This window comes from Phoenix dactylifera, chromosome 18 (assembly GCF_009389715.1).
Source record: "Phoenix dactylifera cultivar Barhee BC4 chromosome 18, palm_55x_up_171113_PBpolish2nd_filt_p, whole genome shotgun sequence".
NCBI classification, from domain to species: Eukaryota; Viridiplantae; Streptophyta; class Magnoliopsida; order Arecales; family Arecaceae; genus Phoenix; species Phoenix dactylifera.
Window position 1 is genome coordinate 7672890 of NC_052409.1, and position 18898 is coordinate 7691787.

An 18898-nucleotide genomic window follows, 5' to 3' on the forward strand; every position below is an offset into this window, starting at 1 on the left:
TTCCTCGTGCATCATATTAGATGCTTCTGGTTCATCTTCAACTGTAGTCTAAATGAGGCATAGTTTGAATGCGATGTCGCTGACTACTATTATTGTCAGGAAGGAAATCTAAAATGAGTCAACTTTAAGCTTCCCGGTAGTCTATTATTGCATACCAGTATCATCAGCACGACCACCCTAAGCAGTGCTCTTGTGGCTTGTGATATTTTCTGTTTGATGCTTATGTTGATACGTGGTCATTCCATTAAATGACTGGATGGTTGGAAGTCTCGTCATAAGAACGTTAAGAATTGTAGGCAATACTTGTTCATCTCTAAAATTGCCTAGTTAGGTTCCAAAGCTAGAACAATAAGTTGAGGTCAACATCTTCACTTTTTGTGAATCCTGCAATTTAAATGGTAATGACGGAGTTCATTGAAGGTTCTTTCAAATGAATAGAATCAGAAAGTTTGTTCCTATGAGCAAATAAGAGGGGAAAGTAAGATCAAGGATGTTTTTCACTGTGAGTCTTGTTCATGATGGCAAACTTAATGACTCGTTCTTCTGTAAGTCTGGATAATCTGCTGTCAATCTTGGTAGAATGCTACAAGTGGGAATTGTCTGTTCATGCAGAGGAGTCTCTGAAATTTAACTTTTCAGCATTATGTTAACTACTGAGAGAAGCTCTTAAGCTTTTTATCACAAGCAAGAAAGGTTGTTTATGTGAGAACAGGCCCCAAAAAAAGCTGAAGCCGGCCGGACTAGTCCTGCCGGCCTCAACTCCCCCCCCCCCCTCTCTTCCAAAAAATAAAATAAAATAAAATAAAATATAGAACAGAGGATCGTGATCTCTGCTCGTGCGTTACGGAGGCAGAGACGCCGCGGCCTCTTGAATGGCCTCCGATCCCGCTCAACCGTCGCGAGCATTACGATGGTGAGCGAGCCACGGCCAATTCAAAGACCGCCTATTATTAATTTAAAAAAAGAAAGAAAGAACCCGAAAGGATCACCAGTCCGGGACCCCTCCCCTCACGGTTTCTCTTTCCCCTTCTTCCTTCAGGGTTAGGGTTTCCTGAACCCACGTTGGTGTCGCCGGAGATGGTGCTCGCAGCTTCTCCGGAGCTAGGTAAGCCCTTGATCATGTTATTTTTCCTACTTTCCTCTTCCCTGTTTCTGAAATGAAACAACGGAGGGACTCCACGGCTCTCGGCCGCAGCCGCTGCCAGCTCTCGGACGGGGGCTGCAGTCAGGCCAAAGTCCTGTCCCCTTCTTTCTCTTCGGTGGGGCAAAGGGCCTCGGTGAAGGGAAGATCGGAGATAGAAAGAAAAGAAGAAGAAGGAAAGAAGGAAAGAAAGAAAAGGAAAAAAAGAAAAAGAAAAAGAAGAAAAAAATATATAAATAAATAAGATAATAAATAAATATAAATAAAATAAAATAATAATTAACTATGTAACTGTGCATGGGCGGAGCTAAGGTCTTTTCGAAACTAAGTAGGGCCTTGTAGATTAGAACAAAACATAGGCAAAACTATTTTTAGAAACTATATTGGGCCATGGGCTTGATCCAGCAATTAAATCAAGCCATGGGCCTGAATAAAAATAAGCCCAGTAACTAATCAAAAATTTAACCAGGCCATGATTAGTTGGGCCATGGGCCTGACAATGAAATATGACTTTGAATGGGTTGTAAGATGAAAAATTAAAAGAATATTAAAGAATTTGAATTAAGGAAAGGGGGTGATTATATAGAAATAAGATATAATAATTAGAAGTGGAAAAATAGTAGAAAAAAGAAGAATAAAGGTTAATAAATTAATAAAAAATTGAATGAGCAAGTAACAAATAATATGATTGTTTATGATATTGCTTGATGTTAAAGAATTATCATCTAAACCTAGAAATTGGTGAGCAAACTGAGGTAAGTGATCCTGACACAAGCTTATTACTTTCAAATACATGAACTATTTGAATACGAAGTTGTATATTACTAATTATGTTTCTCAAAAATTAGGATCAAGCATATGTAGCAAGTGATACATGATTTTGACTAAATGACATTCATCATGTTTACTATATTATGTACACTCGATTTATGATGATATAGAATGTTCCATAAAAGAAAATGAAGTTTGTAGCATGATCATGAACTTATACATTATGATGCTATTATTCATCTTTCAATCTATTTATGAAGGAAGATTTATGAAAAGCATGATATGTGATGTGGGGTCGGAACCCCGACACCAGCCCGCACACCGGGCGAGCAGGGAAAGCATCTGCGTCCTCCCCGAGGTATTGTCCGCTCTGGGATTGCCGCTTCGGGTCTGCGGGAGGTCGCCCAGGGTCGTGGCCCAATGGCAGTCCCGAGCCCTGACGGCGCGGGGGTCCGCGGAGGTTGCCCCCTACCCTCACGGTTTTGTCCCAAAAGGTGCCTCGATGAGAAGAGGTGTTTGCACCCCCCATTTAAGGCACAGACCTTTCCGCTGATTACCCGATGTGGGACTAAACTGGGAACCCCATCCCACAACACAGCCCCCCCAGCGGGAAGGTCTGTGCATGGCCGGGGCCCTTCCTCTAGCGCCATCTGATGTGGGGTCGGAACCCCGACACCAGCCCGCACACCGGGCGAGCAGGGAAAGCATCTGCGTCCTCCTCGAGGTATTGTCCGCTCTGGGATTGCCGCTTCGGGTCTGCGGGAGGTCGCCCAGGGCCGTGGCCCAATGACAGTCCCGAACCCTGAGCGTGGGGGTCCGCGGAGGTTGCCCCCTACCCTCACGGTTTTGTCCCAAAAGGCGCCTCGATGAGAAGAGGTGTTTGCACCCCCCATTTAAGGCACAGACCTTTCCGCTGATTACCCGATGTGGGACTAAACTGGGAACCCCATCCCACAACACAGCCCCCCCAGCGGGAAGGTCTGTGCGTGGCCGGGGCCCTTTCTCTAGCGCCATCTGATGTGGGGTCGGAACCCCGACACCAGCCCGCACACCGGGCGAGTAGGAAAAGCATCTGCGTCCTCCCCGAGGTATTGTCCGCTCTGGGATTGCCGCTTCGGGTCTGCGGGAGGTCGCCCAGGGCCGTGGCCCAATGACAGTCCCGAGCCCTGACGGCGCGGAGGTCCGCGGAGGTTGCCCCCTACCCTCACGGTTTTGTCCCAAAAGGCGCCTCGATGAGAAGAGGTGTTTGCACCCCCCATTTAAGGCACAGACCTTTCTGCTGATTACCCGATGTGGGACTAAACTGGGAACCCCATCCCACAACACAGTTGGCGCTAGAGGAAGGGCCCGAGTTGCTGCCATGAAACTAAGAAGTAAAGGGGCTTCCAATGCCTCTCGACGTCCTCCACCTAGTCCCGAACATTCTGTCCGAAACTCGCCGCCTCCGGCCGAGTCAACACCTCAAGTTCGGCCGGAGCAGTTTGATGCCCTGGTGCAATAGGTGCAAGCCTTGGCTACCGCTGTCCAAAGCTTGCAACCCAGGGGCATCCCAACGGCACCGCCTCCTCCGGCTCCAGTTCAACCGGAGCCCCCTACAAGCGGACTTTCCTTTCGAGGTCAGGACTCTCAAGTCCAGGCCTCCCTCTGGAGAGAGCATCCAGTCAGGGGCCATGGAAGATGGCCACAACCTTCAGAAGCTGAGTCGGTTCCAGGGCAACCTGCACCCGAGCGAACCGCTGCAGCGATCCTCCAGAATGATGAACTCGACAAAAAGGTCGAGAAACTGGAGCGCCAAATCCAGGCACTCCACGGGAGGAAATCGGGATGCGATGGCGACTTCGAGTTCACCACGAAGTCGCCCTTCTCCCCGGAGATTGAAGATGAACCGGTTCCACTACGGTTCAAGATGCCCCAGGTGGAGCCTTACAACGGCAAGGCTGATCCACTTCACCACCTGGAAAGTTATCGGGTCTTAATGGCCCTACAAGGAGCCTCGGAGGCCATGATGTGCAAGGCTTTCCCAGCGACACTCCGAGGACCAGCCCGGCTTTGGTTTACCGGGCTGAAGCCGAGCACTGTCTCCTCTTTTGAGCAGCTCGGCAGACAATTTGCTGGTAATTTTGCCGCCAGCCAATCCCAGAGCGGATAATACCTCGGGGAGGACGCAGATGCTTTCCCTGCTCGCCCGGTGTGCGGGCTGGTGTCGGGGTTCCGACCCCACATCAGATGGCGCTAGAGGAAGGGCCCCGGCCATGCACAGACCTTCCCGCTGGGGGGGCTGTGTTGTGGGATGGGGTTCCCAGTTTAGTCCCACATCGGGTAATCAGCGGAAAGGTCTGTGCCTTAAATGGGGGGTGCAAACACCTCTTCTCATCGAGGCGCCTTTTGGGACAAAACCGTGAGGGTAGGGGGCAACCTCCGCGGACCCCCGCGCCGTCAGGGCTCGGGACTGTCATTGGGCCACGGCCCTGGGCGACCTCCCGCAGACCCGAAGCGGCAATCCAAGAGCGGACAATACCTCGGGGAGGACGCAGATGCTTTCCCTGCTCGCCCGGTGTGCGGGCTGGTGTCGGGGTTCCGACCCCACATCAGATGGCGCTAGAGGAAGGGCCCCGGCCACGCACAGACCTTCCCGCTGGGGGGGCTGTGTTGTGGGATGGGGTTCCCAGTTTAGTCCCACATCGGGTAATCAGCGGAAAGGTCTGTGCCTTAAATGGGGGGTGCAAACACCTCTTCTCATCGAGGCGCCTTTTGGGACAAAATCGTGAGGGTAGGGGGCAACCTCCGCGGACCCCCGCGCCATCAGGGCTCGGGACTGTCATTGGGCCACGGCCCTGGGCGACCTCCCGCAGACCCGAAGCGGCAATCCCAGAGCGGACAATACCTCGGGGAGGACACAGATGCTTTCCCTGCTCGCCCGGTGTGCGGGCTGGTGTCGGGGTTCCGACCCCACATCAGGTTTATGAACTCTGAGATTGCCATGTACGACCCTCGTCAGCGGATTATAGTAGCTCGGCATACGACCCTCTTCCTCTCCAGCGGATTATAGTAGCTCGGCATACGACCCTCTTCCTCTCCAGCGGGTTATAGTAGCACCGCATGCGGCCCTCGCCAGCGAGTTATAGTAGCTCGGCATACGATCCTCGCCAGCGGGTTATAGTAGCTCGACGTACGACCCTCGCCAGGGTTATAGTAGCTCAGCATACGACCCTCACCAGCGGATTATAATAGCTCGGCAAATGACCCTCGTTAGTAGGTTATAATAGCTCAGCATATGGCCCTGTCATGGATAATAATAGTAACCATAGTTGTACTACAATCCAAGAGTACAGTTTTCAAAGCTTAGAATAATGCAACGTTTTATGATGCACATCCATATTTATGAACTTGCATGATTGGACATGCATTGCTTTATGACATGTTGTGGATATGTTGTCTATGAAATGCTCCAGTTTGCTATACTGTTAAATAATGCATTGGTATTTGTAACAACTTAGGACCTCACCCAAAATGACTAGCTGGAAGATATTATTTAGGTTCCTTAATCCTATATAAATACCCAAGATCTACTCAATGAATAACCGATGTGGGAGTAAACACACTCCCGCACGGGTTCTCACATACTTCCTCCATTTAAGCTCTGACGTCTTCGTCAGGCTAAGGATTCAAATCCGTTCAAATCTAATCACAAATATCACGATCAACTCGTGGTCAGCCCCAATAGATTTGTGCTGCAGTGTCCCTCCAATGGATCCATACTGCAGTATCTTCTAGTCTACATAGGTTATGGGTTGGGTCCGCTCTGATACCATTTGTAATAACTCAAGACTTTACCTAAAATGACTAGCCAGAAGGTATTATTTGGGTTCATTGATCTTATATAAGTATCCAAGATCTATCCAGCGAATAACCGATATAGGACTAAACATATGTCCGCACGGGTCCTCACAGTTTAAAATGTTAAAATTAACTGCAACAACCACCCTTAAAATAACGTAAAAGGATGAACTGGGATTACCTCAATGGTCATTACCTTTTTTTCTTAGCAACTAGGGGTTGAGTTCGAACTTTGTATGCTGCACCCCCTGAATGTTGAAGTGTATAGTAACTACATGGAATTTCTCCTTTGCCAAGGTGATGCTCTTGCACTTACGCTCAAGTATGCAATTACATTAAACAGTCAATATTAACAATTCACCTCAAAAATTACTATGAAGGATCCCTTGATCCAAAAAATAAGGCACTTTGTTGTATTTTGAGAATCAGTAAATTTGAGATGAAACCTGTGCATCGACCATGATACCTTACATCATGTCCTTGACATGGAGCACACAAGCTTATCTGTCTCAGATGTAAGTGGAGGGTCATGTTGTCCAATAAGAAAATCATTCCATTGCAATTAGCTTTATATCAGGATAGACATGTTCAAATTCAGAAGACTTGGAGCCCAAACAGTTGTTTATAATTTTAAAAACTAATTAACTTTTCTTGTCAAAATCATTACATTTAGTAATCAATTATTCTGGAAAAGGTTCTATGCTAATAGTTTAACCTAAATGTATTTGACATTGGAGTCCTAATTAATTGGTCATGATATAGCATGACTTAGAGGATGACAGTGCATATGTTCTCTATGGTCAGGCAAAGACAGAAATAATGGGAGACTGAATTGCAACACATAACTAGTGTAGGAATAAAGAGAGCGTTGGTTCACTTCACATCCATCATATACAAGTTTTCTTTTTTTTATTTGACTCCTTTTCATTTCTAGCAATATGAAATGCCACTGTATTTGGATATCTTATCTATTTTTTCAGAAAAAAATAAATGTCCATAAAAAGATTTTCAGTCCAACATATACGCATTAGTAATTTATGATACATGCATCATTTTTTAAAAATAAGTGGAACGATAATTGATGCACATGAAAGTAATGCTTCACCTTTTAGAAAAGCAATGCATTTCTTACAAACTACTCAATTACCATGCATACATTTTAATAGGAACAAGGTCACTTGCAAAATTCTAATCATAATAATAAATCTAATTGCAAAGTTGAATGTAGATCAGTCGTTCCAAATTGAGATTCACAATAAATACAAGATTGACTCATTACTGCTGTGATAACAGTCTACTTTTCACATCCATATAATCCATTTTTTTATTTTTTAGATTTTTTTTATTTCTAGTATCAAAATGTCATCGTGCCAAGATATCTTATTAAAATGAATCTTTAAAAAAGTTTTTCAGTTTTGTATGTGTGCATCCATAGTTCATAATACATGCATTATTTTTAAATATATATGTGCGTTAGTAATATCCACCACTCGTCATTAATAGCCTTATGGAATGGTAGAGATCGTTGTAGGTGGTGAGCAATGGTGGTGGAGATCATAGACAATGATAATAAGCAGTGGTAAAGATTGTTGATGGTGATGGTAGTGATGAAGACTGTACATAATAGTGGATGGTGATGGAGATCATTAGCAGTAGGTGGCTGTAAAGATCATCGATGGTAGTAGAAATCATCGGTAATAATAGGTAGTAGTGGAGATCTTCGGCGATGATAGTTGATGGTAAAGGTCGTCGATGGAAGTAGATCGTGGAAGAGATCATTAATAGTCATGGATAGTGATGGAGATTATCAGAGATGGTGAATGATGGTCAAAATAAGAGCGGTGGTGAGCGGTAGTGGAGAACAATAATAATGTGGACAACTATGTTGATCACCAATGATGAGGATCACTAGTAGTGGTAGACAATGGTGGTGAGGTGGCGGTAGAGATGGGCACTGGGCCGGGCCGCCCACGGCCCGGCACGGCACGGCATGAAGCGGGCCGTTCCTGGCACGGCCCGCCAGCTACAGTGCCGGGCCGTGCCTGGCACGGCCCCTTTGATAGGGCCGTGTTGGGCTAGAGGTTCCTGGCCAGCGGGCCGTGCCAGGCACGGCCCGCTTCGGGCCTGGGCCGGCACGGCCCGGTCTAGGCCCGCGGGCCAAGCACGGCACGGCCCGCGGGCCAGCACGGCACGGCCCATAAGGACCTGGGCCGGGCTAGCACGCGAGCCTGGCACGGTCCGGGCCTGGGCCCGGCTCGGCCCGATAAAATTTTTTTAATAAATTAATAAATATTGAACACTAAGAAATCTTGATTTATGAATATAAAGCCACCTTAATGGTGGGGGGTTTGGCATAGACCCCTACCAGTTTATTAATTTAAATCAAAATGGTACATGAAGGGAGGTTTGGACCTTGGTCTGACCTCTAGATTCTAGAATACAATAAGAAACTAAGAAAGGGCCGAGGTTTGGACCTTGGTCTGACCTCCAGAATACAATAAAAATGTACAATTATAAAAAATTAAGAATTCTTACTAATCATCAGTGATTCAGTGAATCAGTATTCACTCTTCAGTCTTCAGTCTTCAGTCTTCAGTCTTCAGTCTTCAGTAGTGTTTGTATCATCATCATCAGAGGATATTGTATTATGTCCACCTTTATCTTGAAGTCTTGCCTCAGCATCCAGCCAATCCTTGAAGCAGAAAAGCATCTCCACCGTTTCGCCCGTCATCCTACTTCTCTTTTCGTCAAGAACACGCCGACCTGCACTAAAAGCGGATTCCGATGCTACCGTGGACATCGGCACAGCTAAAATATCGCGTGCAATTGCAGACATAACAGGATATTGATTTCTAACACTCTTCCACCAAGATAATACATCTAGATTCTCTATTTGATTTTCATCATATGCAGACTGAAGATCATTTCGTAAATAAAATTCTAGTTCACTACTTAAAGATGAAGAAGATGAAGAGGAACTTGAAGCATGTGTGTGTCTTCTCTGTGCAATGAATGAAAAAATAGATGACGAACGAGAACTACTAGAAGGAGAAATAGAGGTTTGTATTTATGTTCTAGATCCACGAATTTTTTCATCATATATAGCATAAATATCATAAAGAAGTTGTCTTACCTCATCTTTAGCAGATTCAGCATCTTGATTCATATTTTCAGCGTATGCATCAAGTAAAATTAGCACGCCATTTAATTTAACTCTAGGATCAAATACAGCAGCTAAGTTATGCATAGGACATATCCTGTCCCAATACTCATTCCATTTAGATTCCATTAGGTGAATAATAGGCATTAAAACATCATCATATCTATGTTCTGCAAATTTTTGACTAATTATATATGCTTGTTGTAAAAATGAACATGAAGTAGGGTAATAAATACCAGAAAGAACATTGGTAGCATTATAAAAACTAAGCAAAAAATCTTCCAAAATTTTTTCTTTATTCCAATTAGTTTCAGTCAATGTAAATCCTAATCCACGATCATTAATATATGCACTTAATAAATTTTTTTATGGGTATGCATCATGTATCATGCTATATGTGGAGTTCCAACGAGTAATTACATCAAGTTTAAATTTTTTAAAACGTTTACCATGATTTATGCATAATTTCTTAAATTCTTGAAGTCTTGATCTAGAAGCATGAATAAAAGAAACTGCATTTCTAATTTTTGAAATCACATCTTGAATCATGCCCATGCCAGCTTGAACAGAAAGATTTAAGATATGACATGCACATCTAATATGCAGTAAATTTCCATCTAATATGGGATGCAATGAGTCTTTTAATAATACAACAGCAGAATTATTATTAGATGCATTATCAAAAGTAATAGACATAATTTTATCATTAATATTATATGAACATGCAGTTTGATAAATTATATTTGAAATTTGTTGCCCAGAATGTGGAAAATCAAAAGCACGAAAAGCAAGAATACGTTTATTTAATTGCCAATCATTATCAATATAATGAGCAGTAATGGCAATAAAACAATTACTACCTACAGATGCTGACCAAATATCAGAAGTTAATGAAATTTTTACATTTAAAGTAGAAAGTGTTTCAATTAAATTTTGTTTCATTGCTAAAAAATTGGTCATAGCTACTCTTCTAAATGTACGCCTACTAGTTCTTTTGTAAGCAGGTTGTAGGTTTAATTGAACATATTCTTCAAAATTAAAAAGATTCACATAAACTAAAAGGTAATTCATCCTTAACTATCCATTTTACAAGTGCTTTTCTTTGATTTTCATGATTATATGCAAAATTACCTACAAGTAATCCCCCTTGTATATTAAGGCTACTTTGAGTTTGAGCATGAGAATCATGCATCCTATGACTCTCTTGATGTCTTTTTAAATGCCCTGTTCCCCCACTACTACTACAACTATAAAGTTTGGCACATTTTTTACATTTAGCTTTCCAGACTCCCTCAACCATAACTCTATCAAATTCATTCCATACAGTACTAGTCCTCTTACGAGAAGAGGTTTGACCTTCACTCGGTTCACCAGTTCTAGAGGAACTAGGAACAGGGGGTTGGGGATTAGTTTCTTCTCCCTCAGAAACAGGAATGCCAAACTGACTTTCCTCAAAAGATGACATATCTATGATTAATTCAAAAAATAAAAACTAACCGCAAGGAGGAATTGAGTAGAGGGTCGGAGGGCAGAGGCAGAGCTGAGATTCCGAGCTTCCTCTTGTGCTCTCAACAGAAGCGACCTTCTCTTCTCAACAGGAACCTCCTCTTGTGTAGCACTTGAACAAACTAAAAATTAAATTGCTAGAAGAGCACTTTAGAGGAGAGAAATAATAGCAGTAGAGAAGGAGAGAATGAGAGGTTTGGTGTGGTGAGAATGAGGGAGGAATGGGCTATTTAGGGTGGTTCTATATACACCCCCCCTATTGCTCAGGACACCCCCCAAAAATTAAAAAAAAAATTAAATACTCTCTACACCCCCCATTTGCTAAGGACACCCCTAAAAAATTAAAAATTCCTAAATTACCCCCCACCCTCCCCACCCCCTCACCTAAATTGCTCTCTACACCCCCCAAACCCCCCCCCACCCCGCTCTTCCCCTCCAAAACACCTCGCCAACGCCCAAAACCCCCCCGTTCCCCCTTCTCCCTCTCGTCGCCGGCATTCTCCCGATCTCCGACCACCTCGCCGGCTTCTCCCGGAACCACCTCGCCGGCTTCTCCCGAAATTTTTTTTTTCACGGTTCGTGCTCCGTTCGGCACTGGATCGCCGAACAAAAGGCTTCTGTTCGGCTGAACAGTGCCGGACAGAAGCCTTCTGTTCGGCACTGTGCAGCCGAACAGATCTGTTCGGTTGAGGGTTGCCGAACAGAAAGCTTCTGTTCGGCACTGTTCAGCCGAACAGAAGCCTTTTGTTCGGCGATCCAGTGCCGAACGGAGCACGAACCGTGAAAAAAAAAAATTCGGGAGAAGCCGGCGAGGTGGTTCCAGGAGAAGCCGGCGAGGTGGTCGGAGATCGGGAGAATGCCGGCGACGAGAGGGAGAAGGGGGAACGGGGGAGGAGGGGTTTAAGGGGGGTTTGAGGGGTGTTTTTTTTTTTCTTTTCAAAACGAAACGGAGGAGGAGGAAGGGGGGTGTATGAGAAAATTTCAAGGGCAATATGGTAATTACACTAAAGGTTAGTTTGGGTATTTTTTTTTTGGTTTTTGGGGGGTGTCCTGAGCAATAGGGGGGTGTATATAGAACTACCCGGCTATTTATAGAAGCCCAAAATTTTTTTTCCCCAAAATACCCCTCCATTCAGCCGTTATTGGACTGTTGGGAAGGGTAAAATCGACTTTTTCCCGAAAATAGCCGTTGGAAACGGCTATTTTCCCTCCCCCTCTCCAGACGGGCCGTGCCAGGCACGGCCCGTTTAGAGACGTTGCGGGCCGTGCCTGGCACGGCCCGTTTGCGCCCGTTACGGGCCGTGCCTGGCACGGCCCGTGCCGTGCCGTGCCCGGCCCGGCCCACCAATAGAGGGGCCGGGGGCCGGGCCGGGCTGGCCTTCCGTGCCTCACGGGCCGTGCCAGGCACGGCCCGCTTCATAAGCGGGCCGTGCCAGGCACGGCCCGCTTAGAATTTGGGCCCGGGGGGCCTGGGCCGAGCCGGCCCGGCACGGCCCGTTGCCCAACTCTAGGTGGCGGGTCGTGGCAGGTAGTGGTAAATATTAAGAGAGAAAAGGATTTTCTTTCCCTTTCTTTTCTCTTAAACCACCATTATTTTTCCCCATATTTTATTTCATTTATGTTGTTTATTTTCATCCCATTCCCTGTCTATTCTACCATTAATTGCGATAACATGGCCAGTGGTATTGTGGTCAAAAAAAATCAAAATGACCTTCTTACAAAACAAAAAAAATAGCTATTTTTGCAAAATATATTTAAGAAATTGCGCCTTCTTTATTAACAATACTTCATGAGTTGCATTATCTCATTCTTGTCAACTGTCACTCCTTGCTCTAGGAAAATGTCATCCATTTTCCATTCATTTACATCTCGAAGATCTTAATTTTGGCTTTATAATGAGTGGGCTTTATGTTTACACTCACTCTTCTGAAAATTCACACCATCTGTCTCCCTATCCAAGTAAATTAAGCATATTCCCATATTCAGATTTCATTTATCTATCTTTATGACATCTTTATTTAAGCGGTAAACAGAGGCAAAATTATAAAGAAGAGCTGCATAACATGTCATTCTGCAACCCGTCTGCAGAACAATGGAGCATCATTGTTATGCAACTCATGTTTGGATGGAGGTATTTCATTTTGATCAATACTATATACACGAGGAAGCTGGGAGAATCAAATGAAAATATGCTCCCATATTTCTTGCAGTAAATGATCTAATATCCAATTCATAGCTGTTTCAATGTAATCTTTTTTTTCGAGAATAAAATTTTATTAGAACTGTCCATATCTAGTTCATCCTTTAAAACTTTATCATATCCCGGATCTGATGAATAGCCACCAGATCCTGACTACATGTTGACCAAAGCATAGTTCCTGTTATAATTGTAAATTTAAACATGTCTCCACATAACCGAAATAACTAAAAAAATTTGATGACTTTACTAGTTCTTCAAAGAGAAATCACCAAAATACAAAACTTGGACAATTTTTTTTTTTTTTTTGACAATCCACCCATGTATCCCACAGATAATTACTGATGTTAACCGAGTGCCCCGTTATGAATCCATTGCAAGTTGAGAACATTCTTGGCTTTCATGGGCAAAATCAATACTCTTTTTTCTGAACTAGGATGGGAGAAATATCAGCTGAAACCAGGATGATATTTTCAATACCAACCCAGAATTGCATTGGTTGACACCCTCAACAAAATATGTATTTTTTATTTCAGACTTTGAACAAGAACACTGGTTGTTTTGAAGGCTACAAAAGCAATACACACACAGACAAAGGGTTCTGATACATTCTTATAAACATAAGTACAGACTAGAGTTCAAGCATCAACTCAATGGACAATCAGGTTCTCTGGAGTCGTGTCGCGACAACAACAATTAACACCATGACAGATAGCATAAATGAGGATCTTAGCAAATCGTCAAAAACACCCATATCTTTTTCTCTTTCTCCTGGGTGAAAGAGCTCATTCACCAGCATTGTGATCTTGTCGATGCATTCCATTATCTTGATCATGGTATTCTCCAAGATCCACCTTAGAATTCTGGTATTAATGTCAGGGCCTCCACTAGAGCTCTGCGGTTCAGTGCTTCCAACTGCATATCAAAACCCATGTTTAAAATTTTGCTATATATATATATATATATATATATATATATATATATATATATATATATACTCACAAGTAGAAGACTAACAAGAAGGTGGCCAACATATTTGTGTTGTACTTACTAAAATTAAGTGCAATATACCTCTATCATGCAATGTAGCAACAGTGGTGAAAAATCGAGTCTTTGAAAGCTCTTTGAAAGAGAAGAATACATGACTCACCAAGCTACAAAATCAACAGTGTAATGCAGTAGGTTTGAATCTTAAATTTCGAATTTATTACGACACCAGTGCAGAATGCTCCCTTGCATACTGCACCAGATGTGCATCCGACCGAACACCTAAACCCAGAGAAGAACCAATTCCCAGGAGCATATCATGAAACATGGTAAAATGAAAACCTACGATATAATCAAGATCATAGCTTTAGAGATCAATATTAATGCACAATTTTATGTCAACTAGTTAATTGCATAATGCCATTATCTGAGCACAGGAACTGCTCTGTCTAAGTAGTACTAGACTTCAAAAGAAATATGCATCACAAGTCCTTACTATGTGCAGGAAAACTTGCAACTCCGCAATTAAAGTGAATATGATTTTCCTTCCTATGTAATTAAATAGATTTTCTAGGTGTGAAATTGCAAGTTAACTAAATATGTAGCATTTCATTAGGTTATATTAAATTTGTAAAGTCACTTAATAATCCTGTAACTGTAAATATGGGAGTCCAAATATGTCATGTTATCATTAATAAATGAAGAACTGATCTTTGATCGAGTTCAATTCCCATTACGTTTAACCCTTGTCCTAGGATCTCTTTCTGCTAACCATTGCCACCTGGTTCAGCCCATGTTAAAGTACCTGGGCCTTTGCCTTCAAAGCATTCCAAGAGAACTCACAGCAAGAAAGAATAATACTGACTCAGTCATCCCAGAAATTGACAGGATATTTTCTTCTTACATTCATGTATCCGATGTTGATGATTCAATTTAAAATGCATAACTATAATGCCAGTATAAGCGCACATCACATTTGAACCTCAAAGAGAACTGATTGAGGACTACATATCACAGACCATAAAACTCCAGAAACAGATTTTAGTGAAATATTAATTAGGGATAGCAAAGAAGGCATCTTATATTTTTTCGTGACTTTGTTGCAGTTCTGATTCCATCTACTGGGTGATTTCTACAAAGTCCAGACCTGCTATTTTAAAGAAGACATTCACTTCTCTCCATTTAATTAGGCAGTTTCTTTAATTTACTTCTTTCGAGACAAACATCAATTCTTTCACCTATCTCAACATGTAAAAACTGAATTGGCTATGACAATGCATAAGAATTTTCTCAGAGAAAACATGACATATAAGCCAAGCAGTTATTAGTCAAAGGGAGATACTGTGAAGAAAGTACTAATATTGCTTGGCAAATAGTCGTTAATACTGAGATCCCACCCCCAACCATTCCAGAATAAAAGAGAGAAGGAAACCTAGTACTGGAAAGTAAGTCAAGAAAAAAGTTGAGAAATTAATTAGTGAAAGAATAAACACGATTTAGTTCTTTGGCATTATCTTAATGAAGTTATGGAACTCGTGATAAATTAAACTCAATAGGTATTCTTGACAAATGCCATTTTATCTAAACATAGAAAAATTGGCAAAAAAAGAACACATGATCTTTTGCTTTCTTGTTATGGAAAGTAGAAATGAAAAAATTTCAGTATAGAATATCATTGTTATGCAGCATGATCTGGCAAGTTAACTATACTAGCTAATAAGAAAGTGCTTCCACAAACCTGCAGAGAATGATTTCTTGAGTTCTTGTACAGCCCTATTTCTCATAACTGCATCCCACACAGCTTTATCAGATGACAAAGAAACAACCATCCTCTGTAAAGAAAAAGAAACCAGAGAATGAAACTAATTCATGCATACAACTGCATAACTCAAGAAGTAAATAAAAAAATGTTATCCTAGACAAAAATCTTCACTCATGCTTCAGGGTAAGCTTGGCAAATTTAATTCACCATTTGCAGCAGTTATAATATTGAGTAGTACACAAGACACTAATAACTATGTTTTGCATAGAATTACGGTAATTTATGGTAACTTGACATAGAATGATGTAAAAGAGCAGAAACTATACAAATAAATGATTTTCTCTCTAACAGTATGAAGAACTGCATTACATTTGATATATTAATACGTTTCAGATGATGTAATTTAATTGAAGAATTTGAAGGCGCAACTATAGATGATGTATTATAAAGAATAAGCTCTAACATAAAAATATAATAATATTCTGCAGGATAACTAAAGAAAAGGGAAGACAAGCATGAATGGCAAAAAAAAAGCATCCAAACACTACCATAAAGAGAGAAAATGAAAAGAAAAGAGTATGAACTCCTAGTGTTACCTGAACAGATGGATTTGACTGCAATAGGTCAAATGCATTGATAATTTTTTCTCCTCCTTGAGATTTAAAAGCTTTTAAGCTATTAAAATGCAGCGCATGCTCCATATGAAGATGTGGTGCTTGCTCAATCCTCACTGATTCTGGTTCAGCTGAACAATCTTTCTGCATTATGTCAGATGAAATAGGCATTTCACCAACAGCATCCTCCAGACAACAACAAATTCCATCTTTAAAAGTATGGCAATGTGTGGCTTGAACAAATAACCTACAAGAAACAAATTATTCCACAAATATAGCTATTGTAGAATAACAGAAGTCATCAGCATGCAAAAAATTTTGATAGGTAATGATTCGCGGATCAGTATGAGGTAGTTACGCTAGCATAAGAAATCTTCAAACAAATGACCAAATATGTAAGAGAAAATTATCCAGTTCTATTCTCATTTGAAATGAACCATGCATGTGATGAGCTATAGTGAGATCTGCTGTTTATTTTCCATAAAAATAACCGAATCATTCTGTAGTTTAATTCTATCGTAGTAAGAAGTGGTAAGATACAGACAAGATGGCACTCCTCCATCTAAATGACTTCTCAGATACTGTCCTCATCCATTTGTACATTTCATGCATGTTTATTAACAGCAGTTGTCATTATCTGTTAAAACTTGCCCATTTACTGCATGTAATTACCTGAATAAATTGATAAATTACAACATATGCTTAGTTTTTGGCACACATGTTAAGTCCCTTTAGATTGGATTCTGTACCTAAGATCTAAAGATGACTAAAATGGGAGTTCAATGCCAAAGAGTAAAGAAACTTGAGGGAATTAACCATCAAGGCAGCAATCAAGGATCACAAACTCTAACTGCAAATAGACTTAAAACATGCTCCATTAGATTCATCTAAACATGAGCATTACAAGAAAGAAAAAAAAGACAGGCATAAAGATGATGTAAATGAAAGGACGTATGGTAACTAAAGCAACAATCTTCGTCGACTTATCATAACGACTGAAGCGTGACCATGTTGCAGTTGTGCCACTGACAGTCTGACATGTCAATTTTCTCAACTTAGCATAACAGCCCAATCATTAATCAGATAAAGAAATCAAACCAAATACTTGTGATATCCAATATATTTAAGTTTAATGGTCATCTGTAGGCAGCTTTGAGGAGTCAGCTCTGTTAAGAAATGCAGCAAGTTGCTCCTAAATTCTATTTATATGCAGAAGACATTTGTCGAAATATTCCTGTAGTTACTTGGGGCTAATCAACCTTATGTAACTACCATACCTTGTTTAGTCCTCCAAATTATCATATCAAGCCCCACCATAAACATTTGCAAAACATTTTGTAAGTAGTGATCGATGCAAAAATCATAGTCACAAGAGTTTTTATTCGGGAACAATTTGGTGTGACATAATGATTCCGAATTCAGAGAAAAAAAATCTAGCAAATTTTGCCAGAAGTTGGGAAACAGTTCGGAAAACCAAACTTAGACATAAAATAATAAAACTAACACAATTAAGTTTGCTAAAACATTTCTATATTTACTTGCTTAAAAATAAGTATAGGAGAGTATAGGAGAGACAAGAATAACAAATGATAGCAAAAACATCCCCGCCTACCAACACTTTATGGTATCACTAGTTTGTAACACATAAGAGCCTCTTAAATCACTCGTGAATAAATCATAAAATTCATGTATAATCCTATAATAATTCAGTTGTAGATTGGTTCCTTTTCGGAGATACTTCAGAGAATCGCTAAGCCAAGAAGAAAACTGAGAATAGCTTGAGAATTTTTTTAAAAATTCGGAGAATATTGTATCTATGATAGAAGTTAGAGTATGTAACCATCGGGACAGACATGCTGTGACAAATTATAACAGCGCCAATTAACAACAAAAAATGGTTCCAGCAATCATTAAACGATCGTCACAGATAACAGAATTCGAACATCAAAAACGAACTATCTGCATATCCAAATAGAGCGTGAAGAGGGGGGGGGACAAAAAGAAGAAGAGTCTACTGATTGAGAGCAGAGACGGCCGCCTCGGCCTCCTCCCTGGATGGAGCCGGCTCGAAGACAAGGTGCCCGGCGACGGCCAGCTCCCGAGGGTGGGAGTGCCAGCTCGCCGCCGACGAGGAGGTGGCGACGGAGGGGGGAGGAGGAGAGGCGGAGGAGATGGGGAGGATGCGCGCGGGCGTGGCGGGCGTCGCGGCGCCGGCCGCGGCCGAGAGCACGCCCTTTGCGGCGCCCACCCCGACCGCGCGGCCCATGGGACGGAGCGCGCTGCCTCCGCCCATTCCGGGTCTCGTCCCTCTCCCTGCGTTACTCCACGGTGGTTCGATTTATCTTGACATGGTTTTGGATGGGGTTTGTGGATAGGAGGCTTCCTTCTGCTGATTTAATAGCGCAAAACAGTGGCGTAGCCCAAAGCCTTTGAGCTCTAAGTTGAACAAATAAGGCCCATAGTACTCAAAACTTTGAGGAACAAATACAGCCCATCATTCCTCGCTTCTCAGCCAAATCCAGAGTTGTGTTCCAGACCAAATTCAGAAACTTTGATCATGCAAACACAACACATCAATTTGATTAGTGAATCTGTTTGAAACTAGATTGTTTAGATTGTGACTTTTGGAGCTATTTTTTAAATTTCTGTTGGGAGGCTATTATGCAGGGGGGGGTGGGGGGGGGGAAGTGATTCCTTTATCAGCAGATATGGTATGCAGTGCTGCATGCTATTCTCAATTGTGATAAAATTGTTATTCAGAGATATGTTAAGCCTCCAGTTTCACACATGTGAACTGATAGGCAAGCTGCTACTAAGAAGGTAATTGGTTTAACTTTTAATTACCTTCATAAAGGTTGATCGTGGAATTTATGATTAGTTTATGGCTCTCTGGCCTGTCTCGAAAGTTTACTCACTGATTCTT

The 18898-nt window shown here is 42.0% G+C and overlaps 1 protein-coding gene across 1 annotated transcript; it reads right to left on the reverse strand.

Annotated features, from left to right (window-relative positions):
* Nucleotides 1-13111: 13111 nt before the first annotated feature.
* Nucleotides 13112-18349, reverse strand: LOC103717414. Its single transcript, XM_039115584.1, has 4 exons — nt 17991-18349; nt 15958-16222; nt 15338-15431; nt 13112-13527 (listed from the first exon to the last, which is right to left on the reverse strand). Exons 1-4 carry the CDS (start codon nt 18266-18268, stop codon nt 13274-13276), a joined length of 891 nt encoding a protein of 296 aa, XP_038971512.1. The 5' UTR covers nt 18269-18349; the 3' UTR covers nt 13112-13273.
* Between the last annotated feature and the right edge of the window lie 549 nt (nt 18350-18898).